This window comes from Dipteris shenzhenensis, chromosome 33, assembly GCF_047967505.1.
Source record: "Dipteris shenzhenensis isolate YYH24624 ecotype China chromosome 33, Dip_SZ_1.0, whole genome shotgun sequence".
Taxonomy (NCBI): Eukaryota; Viridiplantae; Streptophyta; class Polypodiopsida; order Gleicheniales; family Dipteridaceae; genus Dipteris; species Dipteris shenzhenensis.
In genome coordinates this window covers 6,348,803-6,373,087 of record NC_141628.1, presented here as the reverse complement: position 1 = coordinate 6,373,087, position 24,285 = coordinate 6,348,803, and the positions used below count along the sequence as shown (strand labels likewise).

The window sequence follows — 24,285 nt, the reverse complement described above, 5'->3', positions numbered from 1 at the left end:
TTCAGCAGCGGTCAGATGCCAGAGAGCCTTTCCTCGGGACTGATTTGCCTCATCCCGAAGGGAGGAGATAGAAAGGAGATCCGCCAGTGGCGTCCGATCACTCTCCTTACCACTGCCTACAAAATCCTCGCCAAGATGATCAGTGCCAGAGTTCGACCTCTACTTCCAGACCTCGTCCATGACACTCAGACAGGCTTTGTCCAGGATCGCAGTATCCTGGATAATGTCTTCACCTTTTCAGAGGCGGCGGAGTGGGCTCAGTACAGCGGATCACACCTTGCCATTTTACTTCTCGACTTCGAGAAGGCCTACGATCGCGTGGATTGGTCCTTTTTGGAGGGGACTCTGGAGCGGCTAGGTTTCCCGGCAGGCTGGATTCAGGGTATCTCAGCTTTGTACAGGACAGCGTCTAGCAGAGTCATCATTGGAGGCAGGATGGGTGAGCGATTCAGCTTGGAGAGATCAGTACGTCAGGGCTGTCCCCTGGCTCCTTATCTGTTTCTCTTCTTCGCCGAGGCCATGACTTACTACCTTCGGGCGAGGTCCACAGGGCTCAGGGGTGTTCGCCTTCCACTCCGGGAGGACACAGAGCTTCTGGACTCAGAGTACGCAGATGATACAGCCCTTTATGTCCAGGACGATGAGAGGATGCTAGAGAGGGTGCGGATGGCCCTGGAGGTTTTCTGCTCGGCCGCTGGTGCGAAAATCAACTGGAACAAATCAGTTGGTTTTCTCACAGACCCGGGGGCGTGTTCTCAGTGGGGGCGATTTCTGGGCTTCAGATGGATTCCACGTGGACAGACAGCTAGATACCTTGGCTTCCAGGTTGGCCTAGACATTACGCCAGCTCAGCAGTTTCTCCCGGTGCTAGATTCCATCCGACGGAAGCTGGCTTTCTGGAGCACTGCTAAGCTTTCCCTTGCAGGTCGTGCTTTGGTAGTTAACCAGGTCCTTCTAGCCACGGCTTGGTATGTGGCTTCCTGTTGGTGCTTCTCGAGATCCAACGTGGCACAGCTCAGGAGGTTGGTTCGGAACTTTCTTTGGTCTGGGGAGGATGGGCATAGAGATACCAGAGCCAGGGTTGCTTGGCAGACAGTTATTCTTCCGCAGGCTGAGGGTGGTCTGGGGGTCATTGATCCAGAGCTTCAGAGTCAGGCCTTGTTAGGCAAGCTTATCATCCGCGGTTTGACCCCAGGGGGGCAGACGTGGAAGATGTTACTTCAGCAGGGAGTCGGCTCTTGTGTCCCGCGCCGAGGTGGAGAGTGGCTACCGTCCTTCAGGTGGATCTTCACTTCCGCCCCGCTCACTCAGCCCCGCTCCCCACTCGTTCGTAGCCTCCTCATGGTTTGGAGGCGGCTCCGTCTCAGTCTCATTCAGTCCCAGCCCAGCTGTCAGGAGGAGATCGATCGCCAGCCGCTCGTCTGGAATGGGCAGGTCAGAGACGCCGAGGGCCTTCAGTTGGGGGAGAGATCACATATCAGGTGGGACGGCTGGATGAGGGGGCCAGCCCGGTCCCTTCGAGTTTGGAGGGATACGTACAGACATCTGGAGATGGCCGATCTTGCAGACGCAGCTGGAGGTGCACGCGGAGTCCAGGCGAGACGCACGGAGATCGACGGTGCGATCCCAGCCGCTTGGTTGGCTCCACCTGAGCCTCAGGTCCGCATGCCTGGAGACACCCACTGGCTGGGACAGTTCACCCCCCGTGGCATCCCACTGGTGGTCGCAGGACGTTTGGATGACTCCTCTATCGCCTTCTTCGCGGTTTCAGGGGATGGACGACTCAGGAGAGAGGATGCGCTCATCGACCCCCTACTCCCGTGGCAGAGAGTTAGGGTCATAGGCCTTCTGGGGAAGGTCTGGCATACCGACCCTAGTATCGAGCAGGACCAGTTGCAGCTTTGGCGTCTTTGGCTCTGGGAGGGGCGGGCCTTGTCAGAGCTTGAGTGGGACCCAGGAGAGTGGTGGTGGCCAGAGATTGTGACAGGACAGGGGCCGACTTCCTTCTTCGCTTACAGCACGACTCTGGGCAGGCGAGTTCTCGGGAGGATGCAGAGCCGCCCCCCTACCCAGCGACCTAGCTGGTACGCACAGGGTATTTCCAGGTTCTTTTTGCAGGCATTCTGGAAGGCCTTGTGGGAGAGCTGGCGGCCGCGGAAGATCTCATACTTCCTGTGGCTTCTTACCCACAAAGGTCTTCCAGTGGGGAGCTGGTTGAGGCAGATAGGCCAGGACGGTTGCTGTCAGATTTGCCATGCGGATGAGGAGTCACCAAAACACTGCCTGTGGAGCTGCACGCGCGCCCAGGAAGTGTGGAGGTGGACTTTCGGGCTTCTTACTCGTGCAGCACCAGAGCTAGGAGTGATCACTTGGGGCGCGTTCTGTTGGTGCAGCACCGCACCTGGTCTTCATCACTTGTTCGAGGCATGCCAGCAGGACCCCACTTTCCTTATCACACAGGGGACGTGGGGGCCGCTCGAGGGTATCCCACAGCACCTAGCAGAGGCTGATACAGGAGTTCGGGAGAGGCAGCCAGTCTGGGAGATTATCAGCAGCATTACAGGATGGCACATCTGGACCTCGCGCTGCGCGCAGATCCTCGGTGGCACCTCCTTATCGACTGCCCAGATCATGGCGGAGATTTGGAGTGAGATTATTCATACCCTCAGAGGCCAGTGGGACCAGATTCAGGGAGACTCCCGGGCTGGTCAGGAGAAGCGGAGACGCTTCCTCCAGGCTTGGGACACACAGAGCCTCTTCTTCGAGCAGACTACGCAGGGCCCTCGGTGGCACTACTCACCACCCCGATGGCTGTTCATTCACACTCAGCATATCCCTCCGTGAGAGTATGATTTATTATGCTACCTTTTGGGCTGCGTCCGGTTTGTGAACGCAGCCCGTCAGCTATAAGCTGACCTCTTGTATCTTGTTCTCGAAGTAATATAATTAGCACTGTTTTTTCGGCAAAAAAATATAGCCGATCACTAGAGGATCACATTGGACACCTCCGGATTGTCTTAGTTCTTTTAAGATAGCATAAGCTATATGCCAAGATCAGTTAATGTGACTTCTTTATGAAGGAGATCATTTATTAGGGCACAAGATTACTTCAGAAGGTATCAGCATTGATCTAGATCGTATCTAGAAGGTTTTGGAATGGCCCATCCCTCAAATAGTGAAACAACTTCGTTCTTTCCTAGGATTTACAGTCTTTCTACGAAAGTCAGTGCGTGACTATTCTAAAATCATGGTGCCCTTGACCAGCGTGTTGAAAGGTCACGAACGCAGGTCTACCTAGCCGATCTCTTGGAATGATGACATGAACAAGGCTTTTGAGACCTTGAAGCAAACTATCAAGGAAGCCCCTGTTCTGGGACTGCCCGATCCCACCCAGCTTTATGTTTTAGAGGCCGATGCGAGTGACTTGGCCATTGGGGCAGCTTTATTCCAAGAGGACAGACCTGTAGCTTTTGAAAGTAAAAAGCTAGATGACACTGAATATTGTTGGCCCATACTAGAAAAAGAAATATATGCAGTAGTGTATGCTCTAAAGGTTTGGAGACACTACTTGTATGGTTCAAAGTTTCTTGTATTGACAGATCATCGGTCCATAAAGTATGTGTGTGACGGGTCGGAATTGAGGGGAAGAAAGGCTAGATGGGCAGAGTTAATGCAAGATTTTGATTTTGAAATACGTTATCGAAAGGGTTCCTTGAATAGTGTAGTAGATGCATTAAGTCAAGTCAAGTTTGTAAATGCTATGTCATTTACAGAAATATCTTCTGACCTATTTCAATCCTTGAGAGGCTTTTCGCAACTGATAGTCATTTCAGTTCTTATTGGCAAAAGGTCAAGGATGGGAACTCCATGGTTGACCAAGACTCAGGGATTGTGCCACCTACAGTACAGGTGGCAGGAGGTCAGTGGATGATTCAGAACGGCTTGTTGTTTCGGAATGGAAAGATATGTGTGCCAGATGTATCACATCTTCGATCCAAGATTCTCTGGAGTTTCATGATGCTCCTAGTGCTGGACATCCGGGCATACATCGGACTCTGTCTCTTGTGAAACATACCTTCTATTGGCCTAAGATGCGTGCATTTATTGAAAGCTATGTAGTAGGTTACCGGGTTTGTCAGGTTACTAAGGCAGAATGCCTTAGAAGCGCGGGTCTATTACAACCATTGTAAATCCCTCGTAATAAATGGGAAAGTATTTCCATGGACTTTATTACTAGTTTGCCTAGAATGCGCAAGGGTCATGGTTCCATTTAGGTCATAGTTGATCGTTTCACAAAAATGGCTAGATTTTTACCTACTCGATCGACCATATCAGCTATTCAGTTGGCTCACGAGTTTGTGGATCAATTGTTTAAACTATATGGTTTGCCTTTCGACATAATCAGTGACCGGGATTCTAAGTTTACAAGTAACTTTTGGACACTTGTTTTTGAGAAGTTGGAAACTACTCTATGTATGAGTTCCTCAGATCATGCACAATCTGATGACAGCACAGAGAAGGTTAACCAATTGGTTAAAGATATGCTTCATGCATATGTTTCTAAGAGACAGTCTTCATGGGAAGACTATCTCCCCATGATAGAATTTACTTACAACAGTGCAAAGCATTCGAGTACAGGTTACAATTCTTTTATGCTTATATACGGGTTTCAACCAAAGTCACCAGTTATGGTTGGGTTCAAGGGAATAAAAAATGATCCTGCAAGGACATTCTTGCAAGACATGTCAAGGAGTCTATTAGAAGTGCCCAGGATCGGGATAGATTTTATGCTATTAGACATCGTTCAATAATGGTATATTCACGCATCCCCAAGGAATCCAAGAGCCTAAGTACTAGTTTGGTTTCAAAATTATCCCCTGGATACTGTGGTCCATTCAAGATTATTAAAAGAATTGGACCAATTGCATATAAGCTACAATTTCCTCCAAATGTTAAAGTACATCCAGTTTTTCATGTCAATAGACTGAAAGAGTTACTGGGTGCAGATGATTAGCTTGTTTCTCCTCAAGAAATAACAGAAGTTACTGATTTGACTTTTATTCCACACGAATCTGAGAGAATACTTGAATTTCGTGAAAGACAGATTTGGAATAGAACTATCACGGAATACAAGATCAAGTGGAAGGATCGTGTCGAGGAGGACGCAGCAAGGGAGACATTACCTAACCTCCAGAGGACATTCCCAGGTTTTCTTATGTACTCAGGAGTGAGTTCTTAGAGGAGGGTAAGTATGTCATGTGCATGGATTGGTATCTCTGATGTGTACTGTGGTACACAAGACTAGCTCAGGTAGCCTAGGGAGGCTTAGGACTAGGCAGGCTTGATTCTCAGGTTGAGTGGCAAGGTACGAATAGAGGTATCCACTATTTTTGGCGCATTGATCCCGAGTCTATAAAGGGGTCCAAAGGTTCACTCTTCAGGGAGCCGAGGGAAGGAAGTCTAGTTCCCTAGTGCTAGGTCTGATCCTGGATCAAATCGTGGATGTGCGCCTGTATCTTAGTGTAGCCCAACGCCCAGCAATAGACCCAAGGCCTCTAGGCGCCACCTGGTGGTATGGGACACCAGGTTGGTTAGGATCTGGTTGGGAGTTTGTGCCAGTAGCTCAGCTCATGGCTTGGAGGGGACATCTCCTAATTCGGGATCTTATCCCATAGGTGTCATGGTTGGGTGGTGAGCAGCCTGCTCAGATTCCTCATGTTTGGTGTGTTCTTGTGTTTGCTTGCAGGTCAGAGGTTTCAGGAGTATTGGGGACGTGTCAATCTCTCTCCCACCTTGAATGTAGGTCGAAAAGAGGAACACGTACTCTCACAAGCACGCTCTCCCCCCATTGGAGGGCCAGTTGGAATTCAAATTGTGCATACATTTGTTTGCATTCTTGAGAAATATGCTTCTTCACATTTAGTATCAAAGCATTGACAATCCATGACCGAGACGAGAAGAGGAAGTGAATAGAGGAGGCAGCGAACAAGCAAGGTGGGCAATGTATGGACAGGCAGTCATACAAGGAGCGTACGGGCATACTGGCTCACAGACAGGTGCACGGTCAGCCGTACAACAAGGCGACGTGGTAGAGCACAGAGAGTCCATACATACAAAGCTGCGTGGCCTCTCCCGGGAGGGCAAGCGCACGAACAATGTTGCACCAAGAGCCCTCATGGCCACTTGCAGACCAAGAAAGTTCACTCCACAAAACGATTATGAAATTTGCTTTTTTTTTCAACGATTTTGAAATCGGAACCCCTCGGAGTGAAAGCTGAACCTTTGGATTCTCGAAGGTCAAGTCTGGAACTTGACTCTGAGATAAGGGCTTTCGCTAAATTTTTTGCTCTTTGGACAAAAAACGGGATGTCCTAATGGGGTGACTCCCCCGTGTGAATGAACACTTAAAACCTTTAAACCGTGAAGAAAAGTGACCCCCCCGCCCCCCCCCCCCCGAGCGGGCGGTTCTCCCTAACAAGAAGTCTGATTTGAACAAGGTTTGACGGGGGTGATCCACCCACCAAGTACCGCCCATAACGATGTCTAGAAGTCCGATTCACTCAAGATAAGCAGCCCAACTTCAGTGTACCAATTTACATCATAAAACAAGGAAGAAGAGCTCATTTCAGGTTGTTTTTATACACAGACGAAGCGGGAGTCCAATAAGTACCACCAACTCTATAACACTGGTCTTCAAAGTACTATATTTAGAGTATCTAGTGATTGATGCACCTATTTTTAGACCAAGCTACCAGACTTAATCATTCTCGTTGTCATCTCCATCTCTATTTTCATCTTCCTCCCTATAGGCTAGGTCCCTATTAGAAATTACGGCAAGTCATTTGCTCTCTTTTATTAGTAAAGGGAAAGAATGGAAGGGAAACTGGATAGGGATAGAGCACCATCACCTCCTCTTGAAGAGGATAGATTAGATGAGACTTATACACATCTTGATTACAATACCCCACGAATAGAAATACCTTCTTCTTTCCTACAAGAACCTCTTGATAGATAGTTTTCGTTTGGGAATGAGAGGAGAGATGAATCCACTCATGAGCAAGGTGATCAGTTTACACCCTTAGCTCGAAACCCCTCACACATGGAATTCAATCCAAAAGTGAGAAGAGAAGTAGAGGCTTCCATTGATAAGCTGGTTTCTCAGCTTAGCAATAAGATTGAGCAAGCCATAATGACGAAATTAGGGACTAAGAGAGTGCTACATTTTGGAGATGAAAATTTGAATACTCTTTCCAGAAGGGTCAAATTCCAACCGTGATAGAGAACAGAATTCCCTAAATATGATGGAGCAAGAGAGGATCTGCAAAAGGATGGTTTAATGTGGTGGTCTTTGCACAAACAGGAAGACAGCCTATCCTTTTTTTCTTTTTAGCAAAGAGCCTATCCTTGAATGGGCTAAGTTTGTGGAGCAGCTAAAAGCCACTTTCATGCCTCCGAGGCATCAAGAGGAAAGGGCAATTTGACAACGAGAGTAATGCTGAATTTACAGCCAGGTTTTAAAAACTCTCTTTAGAGTTACCTGGGAAGAGAGAGGAAGATAGAAGAATGAAATATTTAGCAGCCCTAATCCCGAAAGTGAGGTATGAGGTTGAAATGTTCAATCCAACCACTCTAAGCAACCTTACAAAATTGGCTGAAATAGTTAAGAGAAAGTTGAATCCTCGTAGACCCTTCAATAAAGGAAAGGAGAAAGCAATTGTACAAAATGTTAACGGGCAATCATGTCCTGGATGGATACCATTTTCTTCCACAACTATTGATGAGAAGAAAAGGCTCGTTAAAGAAGATAAATGCTTCGGATGTAAGAAACATAAGCCAAGGCCTCCATGGCATAAATGTCCTATTCTATTAGCTAAAATTGCCAAGACCAATTCTATGAAAGAAAAAGGTAACGCATCCAAGCAGGAGGGTGAGGCTTCTACCTCATCCCAGAAAACTACAATGACTATCAAACCAAGAGTAAATGCTATCAAACCAAGAGCGAATGCTATCCATGCAGCCAACACCTTTCGCAGGAGTATGTATCTATGAATGCATTGATAAGAGATATATTTCTTATAGAGAGCATGTATATATTCATTGTAGAGTATGGATAGAGAATGAAGGATTTCTCTTCCATGTAGAGCTGCCTGCACGATGAATAGGACTAAAACAAAAGAGTTAGAAAAATAGATTGATGATCTATAGTTTTTATAGACTAAACAATTCTCCAATGCAAAATCATCTATGTCCAAGGTTTACATACTTCAATAACACATTTGGGTGAGAGAATCTTTTTACTACTAACCAGCTGTTGAGGATATGTTTCATGTTATTGAGCAGATTATTATAAAGAGAATTCAGCAACATGGTATTCAGAAGAGGATTCTGAGCATAAGAGTTGAGATTACCAGTTAACTGGCACATGAAGAATCTCTTTCATGTTAGCACGAAGAAATATTGAAGAGACACTGCAGTGATACTTCTGCATTTTTTAACATTCAGCATCAAGAGGAACCGGAACTTGAAGATGATATTGAAGTTATGATTCAAAAGAGATCGTGTACTATCAAGAGAAGACTATTTCCAGATTATGAAGAGGCGATGCAAATGCAGAAGCAAAAAGAGAAAGCCATATGCAAGAGAAAGAGACAAGGGAGGATCCAAAAGAGGACTTCTGCCCATTCAAGCAGGAGGGAGTGTCATGACAAGAGAAATCACTATATTATGATTAATATACATTAGAGCATTATTATATATTATACGCCAATTTAATCGAGTAACATGTATTGTTATGATGGACACCAACCATATTGTTATGGCAGTGGATCATCTAAGTAGATAGGGCTTGTCGAGCTGGAGCCATTGCTTCAGACGGCACCAAATTTGGACATGTAACATTAATAAACAAGTGTCTAGGTCCTAGAGGCAATAGGAAAAAGGAAGGGTGATTAAAGTGCATTGAATGTTAGATGCATGGGTCATAGGCTAGGGGTAGGTCTAAATGGGAAGATCGAACTTGAGTGATCTCAAGGGACATTGATGAAGGGCTATTCCCCTCCATTGTGAATCTCACGTAAAATCATTTCTACCACATTGCATTCATCTGCCATCTCTCAGCCCCCTTGCATGTATGTCCAAAAGGGAAACAAGTACTCTCACGAGGGCACTCTTGCCCCGTTGGAGGGCCAATTGACATTCAAATTCTGCATACATTGCACACATTTTCATTCTTGAGAAATCTAGTTCTTCACATTTGGTCTCATTTACGACATAAGCTTGAGGACAAGGCTGTTAAATGCACTTTTTTTTGTTATAGCTCAGACAGCAAAGGCTATCGGTTATACCAGCCTAGCACAGGCAAAGGTTATCATTAGCACAAACGTCGTCTTTGCTGAAAACTCTGTCATGCCATTGTTTGATCGTCAAGAACAGACAACTATTGTTGCTTCTAATATCTTTGATACATTGTCTTTGCTGAAAACTTTGTCATGCCATTGTTTGATTGTCAAGAACAAACAACGATCATTGCTTCTAATGTCTTTGATACATTGCTGCCCTTGTTCAAGTCTACATCAGATTTTGATGAGTCCATGGAGCCTCCAACTCACCCACAAGCAGGTGCTTTACAGCCACAAATAGGATCTGATTTTCAGCCTAATTAGGCCACCACAGGTCAGTCATAAGACAACATAAAATAATCCCTAGCTGGATGTTGCATACCTTGAAGAAAAGCAAAAAAGCTGAGCCTTTGTCTAGATGCACAAGAGCCGCCTCTCATCACATGCAGGGACACTTAGTAGAGGTTGCATTGATTGCTATCTTATGCAATGAAGAGCCACTGTCTCATAAGGATGCTTTTGAGAGCAAAGATTGGATGGGATGGATGCTATGAAACCTGAGCTAGATTCAATTCATCACAATGGTACTTGGGAGTTGTTGACTTCCCTGAAGCCACGCATGTTATAGTCTCGCAACGTGGGTATATAAACTCAAGAGGAAGGCTGATGGCAGTGTTGACCGCAATAAAGCCCACCTTGTTGCAAAAAGGCTATGCTCAGCAGCAGGGCATTATTTTGAGAAAACATTTGCACCCATGCCATGCATTTACTACCATTAGGTGCACCATTGCCATAGCAGCTCATCATCATTAGCAAGCGCATCAGCTTGACATCAAAACTCCTTTCCTTCATGGAGATTTGCAAGAGGAAGGGTATGTCTCTCAGCCTCTTAGTTTGAAATCAAAGGGTCTAACAATAAGGTATGCCGGTTGCCCAAAGCACTATATGGTTTGAAGCAAGCACCCCGGGTGTGGTATGCCAAGATTCTTGTTAGCCTTGGTTTTTAGAACAGCCCTACAAAAAAGCACTCTCTAGTCTGCAACGGTGATGCCGAGTACCTTCCACTCATCATAGTGCAGCCTTTTAAGGCCGATTTGCAGTTGTCATTTGCTATGAAAAATTTGGGCCAGCTGCATTACTATCTTAGCATTCAATTTGCTCATGTTGAGATGAGTCACTCCGAATACATTGGACAACTCCTACAAAGATTTCAGCTTGAAAATTGCAGCCCAGTTTCTACACCTGTTGAGTTTGGTTTCCGTTTTTTGATGGATGATGTGCTGAGCCCATGCTTGATGTGTCGCAAACAGCCAGATCTTCAATATGATGTTTACCAATTGGGCAAATACTTTTTTTTCCTGGTACACAGCATTGTCAAACTGTGAAGTGTGTCTTCCAATACTTGAAAGGCACTCAAGGGGTGGGCCTTCTTTATGGCCACCATTCTTCACTTACTCTACATGCTTTCACAGACAGTGTCTAGGCTCGATACTATGACACTAGGGTGTCACATAGTGTCAATTGTTTAATGCTTGGAGCTTCATGCATCTCTTGGTTAGCAAAAAGCAGCCTACAATTGCTACTTCTAGCTATGAAGCTGAGTACACGCAGCTTTTACAACCACATTGGATTTTATCTAGCTACGAAAACTACTTGCTTATCTTTATGGTGGTCGGACATCTCCCACCACTATATTCTCTACTGTCAGAGCACTTAGCCATTGCACGGAGTCCAGTGTTTCATGCACATACAAAGGATTATCATTATGTCAAGAGAGACTCTCATTAGGGGATATTCCATTGTCTTATGTCCCGATGCAAGACAATCGAGCAGATATCTTCACCAAGGCGCTTCTTCCTCGACCCAAGTTCGAAGCTTTTCGGCAAGCTTTACACTTGCTTCCATTTGTTACGTGCTTCCACCATTGCCATACATCCATAGGTTGCTATACCCTTTTGGATGAACGTGTGCAACCATGGCATTAGTTCCAAGTATCTTTGAGATGTTTTCAAAGTTCACCCATACCATGGAGGGGGGTTTGATAGGTTAGCCCAGCATGCTTGTTCTATTAGTACATTTTGATAAAGACCACTCCTCTACTCAATGTTGCCCCATGAGTTGACCAGGATAGGGTCTAGGGTTTTAGGGCAACAGGTTAGACTTCACAGAGATGTACTCACTTGAGTCCTACTTCTCTTGCACGTGTGTGTTTCTGCAATTATAGTCTGCATCTCATCTCCTTGCTATCTTGCTTTGTTTTCTTGCTCCACTGCAATCATGACATCCTAATTCACTCTGATCTCGCTTAAAAATGGCCCTCCTAGCTCATTGGATCAATGTCTTATCTACTAAACAAAGCCATGATTTTCCAAATGCATTGGAGATCCCCAACCTCACATGTTGCATGGGCATTGAACGTCAATACAATCCAAGGGCTTCATAAAATCTAACAAAACCAGATCTTCTGTTTACAACAATTGGGCTTCTCTACAATGAAATGAAGGGAAACGGGGTGGCCGAACATGAAATGGTTGACATGCCTACCCATGAACTTCCCCTCTGATTTACATTCATTGGTCCAATTGCATGCATAAGGTATTCCACTTGTAAATACTCGTGATGACCAGTTGCTCTCCTTGCCTTGACTCACATTATCCTTGCTTTGAACACTTTCTTTAGGAAAAATATGAGTCATGGGGCTGCTTGAGAAGAAATATCTTGCTAGTTTATGAGCATCATACAATTTATGAGCATAGCCCTCCATATGGTCAAGTCAAGAATGGTGATTGGCGAGTATTTTATGATTAAGTGGCACCAACACTCAAATGAACTACTATTGTACAGGTAATGATAACATATCATCACATTGTTCTACAAAAAGGCCCTCTTATATGCTGCCTTGGCACTTGGATGAAGAGAGGAGGTTCAAGGGGACAATAAAGTGTGTGAAAGACAACCGGAGGCAATGGTGAAAACTATGATGGAGGAGATCAATGACAGCCTTCCAAAAGGTAGTCAAACACAAAACTCATTTTCCCTTACCCTCATGAGTCTTATTGCCATAGTGTATGTATTTTTCTTTCCCCATGAATGAAGCACGTGTATTTTGATAACCCTAGCTAAGCAAGTAGGCCATAGACCCAAACTATAAAGGCAACTGCAAATATGGCATGATACTCAGATATTGGTCTAAGAAGGCCCTAAGGAAGAGGATATGCTATTATTGGCATAATCTAGAGATCATATAATAGTGTCTAACAATCCCTTGTCCTAGCATCGAAATCCCCCAATGGCATAATGTCTCCCATGTGTGTGAAGGCCACAAAGTCTGATAGCATGGATATATACAAGGAGACCATCCACACATTTCAGTATTGAAGGTGGAAAGTAATAAACTATGATATACAGATCACAAGGCAAAGAAAAAAACCTTTTGTCAATCCAACCCACCTCTTCATTCTTCTTCACCAACATGATACTGGCATTTGTAGAGGTATGCTACTCCTTTGGAGCCTCGTTGGTGCATCATCAATCTTGTCTTCAATAGATGAACTACAAACTCCCACAAATACCCAAAAACCAAAAGGTTGAATTGTTGATCTCATGTTTGGTTGCTTTCATATAACCTAGATTTGTCTCTAATAGATCTAAGTACTCCAAAAGGTGGGCAACTACTTCCACAACATTTGCCCACAAGCCTCTTGACAATCCGAGAAGGTCAAGCTTTAATGTTACTACGATATTTCTAAAATCATTTATTAATGTTGATCTATTAGAGACTTAAAAGCTTCCTCACCTTGAAATAAGACTAATTAGAGGGGGCAATGGCCCTCATTGAAGCGTTGAAGAAGATGTGGCACTAGAAGCATATATATATGGATGCAAGCAAACCCCACTGCTCAATTGGAGTATCATAGCGGTTCTCTTGAAACGAGCAACGATTATGGACTTGACAGTGTGCAAACACATGCAAACCATGCCCCAACAAAGACCCACGCCCAAAGATACTAACCTCCTTGAGAGGCACAGTGGCATCCACCCAAGCTCCCTCATATGCCACCAATGTGCTAAACATCTTAACGGTGCCAATGGATCGAGTCCTTTTGAGGAGAAGCCCCAATGATACCTATATTGATAACTCCAACTCAATTCCAAAGCTACGGTCAATGCTCCGATACAAATTAAGCACGAGAAAGTGATAAAGACCGCTGACACGACCCCAGCACTTCTGAAACCTCTAATCAGCAAGCAAACACAAGAACACACCAAACGTGAGGTGCTTACTTCCCAACCATGACATCTGCGGGATGCAATCCCAAATCAGGAGATGTCCCCTCCGAGCCACGAGCTGAGCTACTGGCACGAACTCCCAACCAGATCCTAACCAGCCTGGTGTCCCATACCACCAGGTGGCGCTGTGAAGCCTGGGATCTACCGTTGGGCCTTGGGCTACGCTATGATGCAGGCGCGCGTTCGTGACTCAATCCAAGATCAAACCTAGCACCCGGGAATGAGACTTGCTCCCATCGGCTCCCTGAGAACTAAACCTTTGGGCCCCTTATATAGATTCGGGCCCCAAGCGCCAAAAATAGCGAAGACCCCTAACTGGTTCGTACCTTGCCACTCAACCCGAGAATCAAGCCTGCCTAGCCCTAAGCCTCCCCAGGCTACCTAAGCTAGTCTTGTGTACCCAGTACACGTCAGATACCAATCTGTGCACATGACAACCGCTGCTATAGCAAGTGCTAAAGGGAGCTGCTGCTTTGTTCTCTAACAATCAACATTACTTCTTACAAAGCCAATATTTTGGAAATAAACAATTTGAGTGTCAAATGCAAGGAGCCTGTGTAAGACCACACAAAGTTTCCTTAAGCTCAAGAACATGTGTTATTTGATTGTTCATTGGGAACCCACATGACAAACATCTTGTTTTTACTAGAAACTCCATCAAGCCGAGAACATAGTAGAGCAAAAGGCTCATTGTAGCCTCATCTTTCCTTTACGTATAGCAGCCATGCCTTAAACCTTTTTTATAATGTCATTTGTTTTAATACGTCCTTATATGCCTTCATAAGACTATAATATATCCATGCTATTCGACTCGTACATAATGTAGACTCTGCTATATCGAGTGGAAGTGTGGGTTGGTAGCATCTCGCAATCAACTTGGGATGACTTAGAGAAGATGCAAAAACCCTTCATTAGAAGGCATTTTGGGGTCAAGGCTACCACATCTTACTCAATATTGCTCCTAGAGACAGGCTGCAAGCCTATAAAGATTCATGCTTTAGAAAGACTTTTCTTATACATAATCACAATCCACCTCATGGACAATAAGAGATTACCTGGGATGCAAGTAAGAAACCAATAGAAAAATGACAAAAGTAAAATACTATCATCCAGGTGGGAACAGAATCTCCATGGCTAGTTCAAACTACGGAGTGTAGAAAAACACTTGGATCTAGGCCCCAAAGAGATGGATTAGGAGGTTTTCCATCATGCTTTGCTAGATGCAATCCATAGCAAATGGCAGTTAGCTGAGGAAAATGCCATATTTGAGTTCTACTGTGAGTTAATTAATCAGGATTTCTGGCCCTTCTATACACAGAGAGCAGCCAAGACATAGGTATACATTAGTACACCAATGCCTTCCCACAAGCAGAGAAAGAAAGAAAGAAAGAAAGAAAGAAAGTTTATTAAAGTCTTCGGAAGACCGATGGGTCTATGAGACTGTGAAAATCCTGATACAACAAGCTGTGGTAGTGGAGCTACTAAATGAGTGTCCATACAAATGCAAAGTGCAAACATGCAGAATAGCAGTACTAAGTCCTAAGTACAACATAGTCATGTCAATGGTCGACTATATATCAGTCTCAGCATCGTCATCAATATCATCATCATCATCATCATCAATAGCAGCAAGATATCAAGATGGATGGGCCAGTGGAGGCATGAAGTCGGCAATAGAGTGCTGTCGGTCACTCTGAGGTGCGGTCCCGGCACGTCTCTTGGTCGTAGCTCTACGTCTGACCAGGGCTACTGTGACCCCCGTCGGTCGGGCTCCGACTCTAAAGAAGGAGGGGATGTCCCCGAGTGTGATCTATGTGTCGACCCTCTGTCTAAGCTATCGGGTCGCAGGCTCTGGGTCACAATCATGTCGAGGCCTCGTCTCGTGGGGGTCCATGTGATCTAGCTGAAAGAACTCCGTGATAGAGCTCTGAGAGGGATCAGCCGAGGAAGAAATCTGCTCCTGTCTCCGTGCTCGAAGTATCCTCTCACGGTGTCTAAGTGCCTCATGAATGAAACCTGCCAAACACCGCTGGTCTGGGTAGGAGAGAAAACATGCCAAAATCCCGTAACTATCCCTGAAGAGACAGTAGAAACGTCCTCGGATCTCATAGTACACAGGACACCTAAAGATGAAATGCTCCTCTGTCTCAACCTCCTGAATGTCACACAGTGTGCATATGCGCCTCTCCCTAGGTAGTCGCTCTGCTCTGTCGCTCTCGACGCGAAGTCTGTGTGAAGAGACCTCGAACCGCCCAAGAGAGATCCTCAACGAGTGGGATAGGTGAATCTTTGTGTATCCTGGTGGGTCAATGAAACCCTCCGCTGTGATATGTAAGAAGTGATCTCTGTAGAAGCTAAGCTTCACTGGGAGTTCACTCGGTCCCAACCAGGTCCAAAATATGTGTAGCTGTAGTAGATCCTCACGGATAACTTGGTTGACCTCATGTGATGAGAGGGGAGAAAACGGAGCATCCATGCTGTATTGGAAGATAGGTAGTCTATCCATGTGGAGCCCCAATCGCTCAAACCATCTCTCTGTACGTGCATACCAGCACCTCTGGTCTCCTCCTGCTGCAAGTGCCATAGAAGAGGATAGAGCTATCCATGGTAGCCTGCTACGCCCCGAGGTATAATCCCCATATTCCCTAACTCGGTACAGATATGTGATGACCTGAAATGCAGCATCTAGCTGTAAAGGGGGTGACCCAAACTCAGCCTAAATGATCTGGTGAGGAACGGATGACTTACCACGAATAATCCGTGATAACATAAGAACTTGTAGCCGCTCCACACGGGCCCACTCTGTATCCGACAAGTTTGGCCCCCAACAAGGGCTGTCGTACATCCCTGCTGGGCGAGCCAAGGAGTCAAAAAGCATCCCCTTGGTGCGTGAATCCTGAAAGTGCGAGCGGAAGTACTGCCTCTCTAGTCTAGCCAATGAAGCAAACCCTTTACTCAAGCGTGCCTGCATCGTGGGTCTCATAGTGAAGCTGGGTCCGGAGAAGATAACCCCAAGATAAGTGTATGATGAAACTATCTCAAAAGATGACCCCGCAAATGTGAACTACTCCTGATGCATGATGGCTCGAGATGTATTGAAGATCATGACCTTGGTTTTACCCAGGTTGACCTTCAAATCATGAGACTCACAAAAGGACTGTAGTGCGTCTAGGTGTCTCTGAAGCCCCTCTGCTAAGGAAGACAAGAGAGCCACGTCATCTGCATAGAGCAAAATCTGGATCAGCATGTCCGTAAGAGAGTAACCTACACCCCCCTGTTTCTGCATCACTGTCTCAAGCTCGTCAATGTAGAGGCCAAACAAGGTAGGCGACAAAAGACACCCTTGTTTGACCCCAATGGTGCTCATGATCTCGTCTGTCCACCCGGATCCTGCCCGAACTCTGTCAGAAACTCTCTCGTAAAGTGCCATGACAGTCCAAATGATCTCCTGGTCATAACCCAAGTCCTGTAGGCACCGTATGAGACGAGCTCTCGGGACCGTGTCAAATGCCTTGCAGAAATCCACAAAGCAACAATAAACCCTCTGCTTCCGTGACCTCGCCTCCTCAATGATACATCTGAGCGTGAGAATGTGGTCCATGGTTCCATGATCACGCCGGAATCCGGCCTGTCCTACTGCTCTAAGTCCTCGACACTTTACAAGTCTGCTAACCTCGGAGTCAAGTATTGATGCATAAATCTTGGATATGACATGTCCAATCATAATGGTCCTGTAGTTCTCCGGGCTCATGGGATCCCCTACCTTGTGGATGGGTGAGATAGTGTTAATGGTCCAAATGTGTGGAAATCCCAAACAAACCGCTTCATTAAAAAGCTTTGCTAAGATCGGGGCTAGGAGGTCAATCCCATATGCAATGAACTCAGTGCATAGCCCCTCATGATCCTTCGCTCGGCCATTATGAAGTTTCATTACGGCATCCTTTACCCCTCCTCTAGTGAAGAGGGTGTAGGATGTGGGACGAGGCATGTGTGAGAGGTTAGGGACTGGCTGATTTGGGATGTGATAAAGTGTGCGTGCATAATCAAACCAGATCTGAGTGTCAATGAGTGGTAGACGGGACCATTCTTCTAGAAATCTCCGCTAGAAGTCCTTAGAGTTGTTACTGAACAAAATGTTCAGTAGCTCCTCCTCGTTCCGACAAACGAAGTCTAGTTTCTTCCTCCGTACCGGTCTACGGTATTCACGTAGCGTATCTGGTTCGCTCGGAAGACTGTTTTTGGTTTCGAATCTAAGTTGACGGCATAAAGCCTTACACTCATCATCGTACCACTATTACAGGGTACGGTTCTAGGGGGTGGTGGGCGGGTGGAGCAGGTGGTGTGGGGTAAAGCGTGAATGGCAGCCTCGTGTAGTGAGTGGGTGACAACGGCAGCACGATCCTCTAAAAGGGGTATGAAGTCAATATAAGTGAGCAGTATGTACAGACGGCTAGAGTAAGAAGGTGAGAGCTCTTGCATCTGTCTGACATATGCTAGAGATTGAGAGGGGAGCTTGGGATAAGACATCAAGAGGAAAAGATTATGCCAGTTATATGATTTAGGGATGGTGGAGACAGTTATGGTTTGTCCTTGGTATGTACATATCAGGGATGATTTCAGCACCCTCCTTGAGGGACACACACAACTGCTAGACCACTTCCTCAAGGCTCCACTTTTGGCTTTAGGGACATACAGCACTTGGCTTTTCTTTCACGGAGACTACCTTGACACACATAATGTCACATACTATAATAGTCTCTTCCTCTCCCACAATGGAAGAAGTCAATCTATCTGTTTTCTGAGTTTTGCACTTGGTACTTTTTGGGTCCCGTGGGCTGTTTTGGGTTGGGGCCCCCGAAGGACAATAATACATCCTTCTTCTTCTTCTTCTTCTTCTTCTTTCCTAGAGCTCCGTGTGGACTATAGGATAGTGTGTTTGAAAGGCATCCACTTGTTGTGGCAAGTATGGCAGTATCACTTGCAGGTCTAAACTTTACCGAAGCAAGCATGGAACGAGAATTGTAGTGTGATCTGGCTCCAAGTGACAGTAGCTTAGCACACCATCCAAAGCATGGATCCAAAATTACAGGAATCGTGCCAGACACAATCTCATTGTAAACTTTCCCAGACACAAAGCAGAAAGCCCACGAACCACCAATCCCAAAAAAAATAGCAATCTTAGGATAACGTAACATCCACAAGCACCTTTTGGCAGCACAAGAAACAGAAAAATATAGGAAATGAACTCACAACTCATTGGGAAAAGTCTCTTTGTATCTGCATTGGGAATCAACCACGTATAGCTTCACAGATATCTTCTTGTCTCAGACCAAATTGCATATGGAGCCAGCAAGAAAACTCTTTTAATGACGTACACAAGTTAGCGATCAAGCGTTTGATGGGCTGAGGTAACCATTGTAGAAGTTCAAGGTGAAGACTCAGCTCGTGGCAAGGAAACTATGGAAGGTCTTGATCAGCTTAGAGATGCCTCCAATCTCAAGTTCCATTACACCGAAGAAGACCTTTGAAGATGATGATGATGATGATGATGAAGCTGAAGATGACAGCAAGATGTCAAAATGGCAGGAGAAAGATGCATAGGCATTGGTTATCATCAGATGACGGTAGTGGATAGCGTGATACCAATTATCCAGACAGCTACAACTGTTACAGAGGTGTAGGAGATCTTTCGAGACCAATACGAGACCTGGAGTTTGACCCGTGTGTTAAATCTTTAGTCTCAGCTTCTCTCTCTGTGACTTAGTGATGAAGATTCAGTGTCAGATCATATCACAAAGGTCAAGGAGAATCGAGATCAGTTGGCTGCAGTCGGCGGCACCAAGATGGGTTCTCAAAAGTTAGCCGTAATGTTGCTAAACCAACTCTCTCGTACATACCAAGTTTCGTCACAATGCTCGTCTTGGTGAGAGGTGTAAGCGGCTAACATTTGAGGAGCTGAGGTCCTTGTTGATTCAAGAAGAGATGAGGCAGAATTTGTATGGAGGGGATGAAGTTGCTTTGGTGACCCCAGGGAGCAACAAGTTCTCAAAAAAAGACCCAAGGGTGGAAAGCCCACCGCAGAATCCACTTCAAAGAATGGTCAAAAGACAGACAAGAAGCAAGTGAAGTGCTTCTATTGTCCAAAACTGGGGCATTACGCCAAGGATTGTTGGAAGAAGCAGGCAGATCAACACAAAGAAGTAGTTCTCACGGACAACACCAAGGAGCATATTGAGATGGACTGTCATTTTATCAATAAGCTGATTGAAGACTAGATGGTGGAGCTGTTCACTGTGAAAGGAGAATGTAGCTGAGCTCCTGACAAAGGCATTGTCTCGGGAGCAGCTTGAACATCTTCTTCAGCATTGTATAGGCCCACAGCCAGGCACTGAGAGGGGGTCTTGAAATGAGGGGCAGCACCAGCCTGTGAGTCCCCTTTGTGGGGACATTAGGGCTGGCCACGCAAATTTTTTTGTATGGTGATATTATGCCCTGATTTGGGGCAGGCACCAGGGCTGGGGAGAGATTTTTCACTTTGATGTGAAGCCCTATGATTGGTGCAGCAAAGGCTGCTGGAGCTGGCATACAGCAGATCCCCACTGGCAGGGAACTGACCCTGCTAGAGGCCTTTTATAGGGCCAAATCTGGTCAGACAGCAACAGGCTGGTCGGCTGTTGTTTTGGTTGGCTGGATAGATTGGCCCAACCCTAACTGGCTCGGCGTTGAACAGGTTCAGTTGGCCACCCTAGGGGGTTCTTCCAGATGCTATAAAGAGGCCTTTAGTTCAGCCTCTCCAGCCACTTCTTCCCCCACCTCCAGCACCTTTTTTGTTACATTCCTGCTACAGAAGCCTCTCCTACTGGCATGTGGAGCAGAGATTCACTTGCAGCAGCAGTCCATTCAGTCTGAGGGAATCCTACAGTGGGCATGTTGTCACTCGTTCACTCTTTTTATCTGCTATAATAAAATCCAGTTCAGTACATGTGTTCTCTGAGTATTTATAAGTTGAACTTGTGTGAAGTGCTTAGTTAGGATGGGCTTCTCTAGTCCGGGAACATCTCTCTATTTTCTACACCATCATGATCGTGAGCTCTTTTCTTAAAATGGGAGCACTTTTAAGACCAAGAACTTGAGATTTTAGAAAGTTATATAACAACACCTTCACTTAAATGCAATATTAATTTTCTTAATTGAGGATCTTGACAAGGGAAGTTCTTTGAAGTATATAAAGGTTTAAATGAACCTTAACATTATATCTTTCAAAGCCCTTACTAGAAAATCGACCCAAAAGCATACGTCAATCCAAGTGGCAAGATTCTCTTACAGTCTCTTTAGGGAAAAATTCTCCAATTTGTGAAGTAAGATGAATCAGGCCGAAAGTATTATCATCATTAGGGAAATAGGTAGGAGTAACTGGCTACCACACTTGATTTGGATAATGATACCAAATAAAAAAGGTCTAAAACGGGTGAAAACCATAATTACATTCTCATGTGCCATACAAATTCCACACAGGCAGTTACACATTTCTCATAATGTATCTTCATGTCCAAAAATTGGTGAGTGGCCTGCACCACTAGCTAGCACTTGTTAAAAAGATATCGTATAATTTGTATAGTGGACGAGAATATCTTACATCCTTCATTCTAAATTAACTTGAAAGTTGTGGAGCACACATGCCCAAGGTCGTCCTACAAAGTAAAAGGAACAATTCGATTTTCACATTACAGTCATAAACAACAACCTTCATCACCGCTGGCAGGGACTAGCTACTACAACATCCCTATCGATGTCATCAGTGCCCAACAATGGGTGTACAACTTTGTATAAACACATGCTCTCACATACACAAATATCGAACCCCCTGGACCCCCACACATCACATGTGCTTCCACTATACAAAGTCTTTACAGTAGGTTTCCATCAGAACTCCAGAGGCGAAGGGCAGACTCAATTATATGAAGACTAGCAGACAAGAAGAACCTGATCCAGACAATGGTTCATGTTCTCTTCATCCAAGCTACACTGTAAAGACATGAATATTTCATTTAGTCTCTCCCAAACAAATATTTAAAAGCAAAAATAAGCTTACAAATTAGGGCTTATATAACTAAAATAAGATCAATTATTGCAATATCGTGCAACTTGGTACGGGAGGAACATAATCCAAGGACTGTCCATATCATTCAGGACAAAATGAAAGGCCTACAGATTTGAAAGCTACAGAAGACTATAGACAAAATACATCAACTATCTTGTGAAGAGCTGACAAGTTTGCAAGAGACAGGAGGCGAGTTTGAGTTCCCAAAGATGTAAACAGTGGCATTAGCTGAATGAATAAACATAGAAGCGGTGGCAAGAAGCCAAAAGGGAGAGTTAGTAAAAAATAGGATGAAAATCTGGGCAGAATCAAAATCAAGTCAGATGGAGAGTAGCAGAGTCAGCAGAAGACTGGGAGTAGACTTGAGAGTAGCAGAGTCAGCAGAAGACTGGGAGTAGACTTGAAACCAAGTCATAGGGAGAATACACATTAGCAATAGTAGACCCTGGGCTTGAGTAGCATAAGATGACAAGCAATCATGGAACAAAGTGCACACTTGTGGTATCACCTGGAAATCAGAGGGAGATGTTTCATCATATTTTGTCCTGCATTCTTGTTAAAAGAAGTTCAAACAAACCTTCTCATTCAACACCTTCCATTCATCATTCGACCTTCCAGAGACTGTGCCTCCCATCACAAGATTAGTTGTTTGTGCTATCCTGCCGTCTGCCTTTGCAGCTTCTGGAAGAAACAAGAAAGACAAAAAGATTCAATTAAAGATTCCCAATCTTGTCTTGAATGTTTTAAAGAGAAACAGCACTACAAATTCAGTGGCACCTACAATCTCACCCTGCCATGGCTGGTTAAGTCCAGTTCAAACAATGACAGTCTCTGTGAGGCAGACACTATATTCATAAACAAGACTTTGAATGTTTACTTTTTTTTTTTTCCAACAAATTCCGTGGCTCCTAGTTCCCCGGTTGTTTGGGTGCAGTCCCGAGACTTCACAGGTTTTTTCAATTTAGTTTTTTGCTTTTAAAACCGTGTGGCAATGAATGGTCTTGTTCAGAAATTTAGTGTCTGCTTCACAATGACTTTTTCATTATTTAAACTGTACATAACTGGCCATTGCAGGCCAAAACGGTTCAATTATTAGGAGCCACTGAATTTCTTAGATATTTTTAAATTAAAACATTCAAAGTCTTGTTTATAAATTAAGTCTCTGCTTCTATCATGGTTTAGACGGTACTTAACTCGTTGCATTTTTTTAAAATTGAACATTCAAAGTATTGTTTATGAATTCAGTGTCTGCCTCACAGAGACTATCATCGTTAAACTGTACTTAACTGGCCATCGCAGTCCAAACCGGTTCAGAGTCAAGAGCAAGGTACGTTACATTCATTTTGTGTGCGCATTTCACCAAACTGTGCGTACGTGTGTGTGTGTGTGTGTGTGTGTGTGTGTCGCACGACCGTCTGCAGCGTTGGTGCGATATACTAAACTATTTTAACATACCTTAATTGTGTGCATCACAAATCGTATGACTTGCGTGCGTGCCGTGCGTGCGTTATGCAACCCAAACGTAATGTAGACACAGAGCGTTAGAAACTCTGAACAGAATCAAAACAACAGACTGACAGGAGGGGGCGGGTTGAGGGGAGCGCAAATTAGTAAGTAACGTAATATTCCGGGTTCAGCGAATTGGTTTATGCGCGCTTCGTGTACGACCCAAGTGGCAAACGTTGTCATGGACCAAAAGACACACCTGAAAGAGCCTCCAAAACCGTATCTTGGGGCGGTCTAAAGCTGTCAGCCGCGCTTGATCGCCCTCGATTGAATCGTGCGCCAGAAGCGAAGCAAGGAGCATTGGGAGGAGAAGTGCGCCGACAACGGAGTTGCTTCACGATCAATTTGTGGGTGGTGGACTCGGTGAGGAGGTGCCAAGGATGGCAAGAGCTACCAGCGAATCGACCCCCGAGAAAAGCTCCATAAGAGAGCGCACCCATTTGGGGAACGACCACCGAATAGCACAGGAGCTCGATCAAAGCTCAGAAATTGGGAAAAGAGCAGGACCCAAATGCCCAAATCAGTGGAAGAATGCTCAGAAATTGCAAGAAGAGCAGAACCCAAATGCCCAAATCAATGGAAGACTACAATCAGAGAGAGGAGGACCCAAAATGCCCAAGATACGCAATGGAATCTGAGTGGAGAATGCAATGAGAGGTGGTAATAGAACTAGTTATATAGCTATGTGAAATTCACAGGATCTTTGACAAGGAGGCCTATATCCCAACATTCTTGCTATGGTAAGTATCCATATTACAACACACATACCAAAGGGTGGTGACTTATCGAAGGGATGCCACTCCACCTTCCCCATTTCCATAAACTCTCTCTTTCTTTCTCCCTTTTTCAGCCCCACGTTTTAAACAAGACGGCTTTCACCCAAAAGCCGAGATGCGTGGAAGAATGCAATGAGAGAGAAGGACCCAAATGCCCCAGGTATGTAAAAGAATCTTGAGTGAAAGAATGGAGTGAGAAGTGGTGATATAACTAGTTATATACCCATGTGAAATTCACACTAAGGAAGGATATTTGACAAGGAGGCCAATATCT

General features: G+C 45.1%; 1 protein-coding gene across 1 annotated transcript in view; it reads right to left on the bottom strand.

Moving 5' to 3' along the window:
- LOC147879594 (phosphoribosylformylglycinamidine synthase) overlaps positions 1–23,869 on the bottom strand; it is a 44,063-nt gene extending 20,194 nt beyond the window's left edge. Inside the window, exons 1-2 of the mRNA XM_087371888.1 lie at positions 23,435–23,869; positions 22,307–22,410 (exon numbers count right to left, since the gene is read on the bottom strand). Coding sequence (XP_087228014.1) covers positions 22,307–22,410; positions 23,435–23,675 — 345 coding nt within the window. The 5' untranslated portion in view covers positions 23,676–23,869. The remainder of the gene's footprint in view (positions 1–22,306; positions 22,411–23,434) is intronic.
- Between the last annotated feature and the right edge of the window lie 416 nt (positions 23,870–24,285).